Genomic DNA, 4,974 nt, shown 5'->3' with positions numbered 1-4,974 from the left:
GTGTTGCGATTAGGCTAGCGGGGGTCATGGCCCGTCGGCCTGTAAATAATTTATTTTTGTTATGGAATTTTGGGGGTGGCAGGGGTGGTGGCCCGCCACCATAATGTATATATATTTTTTTATTATCAGGAATAGGGGAGATTTTCCAACCTTTAGAAAATAAGGGATATTGGGAAAATTAACGAGGCCACAATTTCGACTGCTTTCGGAAGCTAGGTTTCATGCCCTGGGGCCAGTCAAATTGTAGGACACTTAAACATGCCCACAACCCAACTTTGACCAAAACTTTGACTGGCTTGTTCTCCCTCATACGAGCTTGGATTGGCGAACCATTTGCAGCCCCACGATCAGGACGACGAGATCTACGCTTTGGTCTTGGTTCGAAACCATTCTGATCATTTTGATTTTTGAACTTCCATTAGCCCTCTTTGTCCTGTGTGTATCTCTACAGCCACCTGGATCAATCCTCCCCACTGAGGAGATTTTGGTCCTCCAAAAGCATGAAAAATAATCTGCAAATTCTATGTACCTTGTCTGCATCATAAGCGTCCTAAAAGGTATCGCTTCTGTTATCACAAAATCAAGCACTGGAAGGCTACTGACCAGGTAGACTCTGTGTAACTATTTCAAACCAGACTTTTGACTAAGGCTTAGCCTCCTTAGCCTGAGAGAGCTCTCTCAAAAGGTTATTTATTTTGACTATTGATGAGATGGCTAACTCTTGCAAAGTAAATTTAACAAATATATTGGCTGGACAGACATTACAAAGACTTCCATTGGGCTTATGGAGTTAATCATCCTTCAGTAAACTATAACACTACTCATTCATAGAAGTCAGGGCATGTAATGTTTAAATACTCAAAACACATCTCATAAAAACCTCAGCTTATAAATACACACAGGAAATCAGAGCAGCAAAGTGAATTCTGAGTGATTGTGTATCTATACAACTGTAGAAACATAAAGGATAAAACAAAACCACATATCTTGAGCATTTGAAACACTGTATGAATCCTGAGAAGAAAAGCAGTCACTTGTATTACTGAAAATGAGTTTGTACACAAGCCAAAATAACACTCTGTTTTCTCAAATATCCAACCCACATTACATAAAAAATTTAACTATATATAGAAACATAACTTTAACTACTTTGAGCTTCCTCCTCCAGCATGAGGGGAGCTCGATGACTACCACTAATTACCCCTATCCACTATTGAACTAACTCATTAAATACAATAAGTGCTAAACTGGAATTTTAAAGAGTCCTAATTTAACTATAACTCTAATTCTATCCTCCTCGTAGAATGACTCTTTTTTGTTCTTTGACACCTATCTCCTTTTAGTTTGGCCGAGATGGCTAAGAAAAGGATTCAATGTCCCATACTAGCTTTGGATGCTGAATGCTTTGATGGTTTAGTGATATTAGGAGAAAACCCCTGTTTTTCCAGTTCCAATCTTCCACCACTTATCCGAAAATGCAGCAGCCTGTCTCCAGCTCTTTAATATCCCAAAAATGTAGAGCACCACCATGTTTCCAGATGTGTTGGAGGCTTCGTTGATGGACAGGTGCGCAAGCCAAGTCTCCTCGTATGCAATTCCTTCCAAACCCTAATGACCGGTAATAAAGTGCCTTTATCATCAAAACTTTTAACTTGAGCCAAAACATTTCACTTTTACAAAGGTACACCTGTCATCATTTGAATGGCTATGCTATCTTCATTTGGTCTCCTAAATGTCCCTCAGATGTTTCCTTTGAAAATTCCTGATCATCCCATCAAACTGTTTGTCTGCGTTAAAAAACAACACCTACAGCAGTTTCGTAGCGCGCTACGAAACTGCTGAATTGTTTAAACAGCTTGCCTTTTTAGATTTTCCAAAGCAACTGCAATTATGCCTTTGTTTGATCCAAGCTCAATATATGGAAGTGATCTGCTGTTCAAATCGAAAGCTTTTGATCCAGGATGTTTAACACAATCACCATTTACTTTAGCAAACCAGCTTTCTCCTTTAGATAGTTGAAAAAACTCCTCAGTAACAAAACCTTCCAGTGTATCAACAGTTACAATCTGGCTGGAGCTGGAAGCCTGACTGCACGAAAGTGAACCATCTTCAACACTGATAAATGAGCTTGTATCTAGCTCCACATTCAGGGTATTGTCATTTTTGAACCCACCCGAGCCAACAGAATCATGAGTTATCAAAATAAGAGGAAGACTGTCCATACTTTCTTTATAGAAGGACTCAGCTGTATTAAGAGATTTGATTAGTCCCTCGACAACTGAAAAATTCAGTTGGGACTCACTTGTCCTTACCACCGCTTCTTCAGTGCATTGATTTGCTTCTTCATAACTGCTAACATTTGTGGTATCAGTACAAGGAGGTTGTTCTATTGGAGTATCTGAAACAAATGTACTACTAGCTGCAGAGTTTATTGCCACTAAGTTAACCTCAGTACTTTTTGAATCGCTGCCACATTTGTCAACATTGACATCTTCAAGGATATTCCCATCCTCAAACTGTATTAAAGATTTTTCATTGCAAGACATCTGGTCACCTTTAATTTCACCCATATCAACCAAATGAGGACTGAATTCTTTGTTTTCAATTCTAGTTTGAGATTGACTAGAGCTGAACTAACTTGATGAACCAGAGGTTTAGTTGGTGTTTTCGTCACAGGACTGATTAGGTAGATGTGAAAACATTGACGCAAGAAAAGCACTCTTTTCCATGCTATCAATAGTTTCCTGGTCAGTCAAAGAATTAACTGACAATAAAGAGCTCGCATGTTCTTCATTAATTTTAGTTTGCATTAGATGAGCAACAATGCGTTCACTATCTGATCTTCTATCTGTCAATATGATTTCATCAGACACCTCAGACGCATCATCATCAGATATAGAGCCGCAAACAGATAAATGAGATGAAATTGGTGCCAATTGCTCAGAACCTGAATGATAGTCATGCTCAGTAATTGGACCATCCACAATTTCACACTCACTACCAAGTTCCACATCCGCTATTTGATCATTTTGGTTAGGAACCACCTCATTAAGGATAAATTCCGCAGCTGAATCAATATCATTGCGGTGCTCCAGGGCAACTACCTTGATAATACGTTCATCGACCTGTGAGACTTAGCAGAAAACCCCTTTTTTTTAGTTCTCTTTGCGTCTTTTGCTGGAATGACTGTATGGCCGATTGGAAGAATAATAGAAGCATAACTGCATGCGGTTTTTTCAACCAGTTCCCATTCATAAGCCGGTCATTCTTGAAGTTAAATCCCTTGATGACAGGTCTTTCAGTCATTTCAGTTGACTCTGGTCCCTCAATCCGCAGTTTAATATCTGGCTCCTGAAAACGTGAGCTGTTGAAACTATTTTCTATCTTTTCCAAGAGACCACTGATACTTTAAAAATGCAAAAATAACTTGAGGCAGAGCTGACAATCTTGTATTTGGAAGAGTAAATTCTAGATCATACTGCAACAGTTTGATCAAGGTGGAATGACCTTGACTAATACGACCATTTTTCTGGCAAAGAGAAGCAAATTTCAACCATGTGTCTATGTCCTTTGTCGGTGGAAGAACTAATGCACGAATAGCTAGTAATGCTTGCCAAATGTCCTCTGTCGGTGGAAGAACTAATGCACGATAATCTATTGAAGCCTCCATTACAGATGGCTGTGCACTCATGTAAGACCCCTCGGAAAGCATATGATGTGGTGATTGACGGGAATCTATAGCAGGTGAACTTTCAGGATCTTGAGAACTGATCTCCATACTCAACTCCGACTGACTCTCTGCATGATTAGAAACAGGGTGATCCTTTCCACGAGTACATGTATCATTCAGCTCATCTATTTGCGCCATGATAAACTAAAACTTTAATGCTTCCTTCCGCAATGAACCGAGCAATCTCGTTCCTCCATTGAATAACAGCTACCATGGGACAAACAACAAGGGTGCCTTTAACCTGAGGTAGTACCTTGCAATCACTAAAACTGTCACCTTCTCAGCAACATGTGTCAGTATCACAACACCTACTCGATCTAAAACACAGCAGATTCTAATAAGCATGAAAGCTGGGTGAAAATGGCTATGGATTCGAGAAAATCCCCAATTTCGTAGCGTAGCCAGTGCAAAATATGAATTATGCACTACGAAATCACCTAAAAGATGTTGCGCTGCAAAACTGCTAAAGGGATCTATGCGCTGCGAAACTGCTGAAAAGGATTTAGGTTTTTTACCATCAAACAAATGTAAGACATTTGGCATTGAAATTTTGTCAGTGATAATAGCTTCCATCTCCTTCACCTTTGTTCTTCGGAGCCTTAAGCGATGAGCCGACCCCTGCAACCTATAATACATTGTTTTGCAAATTACATGCTTGACTTTCATTACCAAATAATGACCCAAGCGTCCCACACTTGCCACGAGTTTATAACACATACTCGGTGGTCAAGTTTACAACAACATGGACGCAATACCCTAGCTACGAAAACAAGGCTAGCATATCATTGTTGCTTCAACAAGTGATGGAAAACACATCATCACTACAACACATGATTTACAATCATAAGGCCAAACACTATTGTCTTGACATGTGATGGAAACATGACATCACTTTCACAGTTTATCATGCAACACAAAACAAGACCAAACATCATTGTTGCTTAACAAGTGATGGAAACATGACATCACTTTCACAGTTTATCATGCAACACAAAACAAGACCAGACATCATTGTTTCTTAACAAGTGATGGAAAAGAACATCATCACTTTTACATTTTAAAATGCAACAAATGATTTACAAAAGTACGGCCGTGAAATGCTAACATATCTAGAAACCATTTTTCACTTATCAAAGTGAATGGGTCGCCTCCTTGTGGCTATTATGACCTGTTGTTGAGAGGGTCTTTCATGCCTCATCCTTTTGTGTGCTACCATTCATTTCCAACACTTCGAAAATGTATGG

General features: G+C 39.4%; 1 protein-coding gene across 1 annotated transcript; it reads right to left on the bottom strand.

Moving 5' to 3' along the window:
• Positions 1 to 1,847: 1,847 nt before the first annotated feature.
• LOC149142103 (uncharacterized) lies at positions 1,848 to 3,868 on the bottom strand. The gene is given in 2 exon segments (XM_089451407.1): positions 1,848 to 3,125; positions 3,428 to 3,868. Coding segments are annotated over 2 exon segments (1,719 nt in total).
• Positions 3,869 to 4,974: the final 1,106 nt, after the last annotated feature.

The sequence above is a fragment of the Pinus tabuliformis genome, chromosome X, assembly GCF_031772625.1.
Source record: "Pinus tabuliformis cultivar Carrire ecotype Pingquan chromosome X, CPIR1, whole genome shotgun sequence".
Classification (NCBI taxonomy): domain Eukaryota; kingdom Viridiplantae; phylum Streptophyta; class Pinopsida; order Pinales; family Pinaceae; genus Pinus; species Pinus tabuliformis.
Note: the sequence above shows the minus strand (reverse complement) of the source record. Positions and strands in the feature narration are given on the sequence as shown.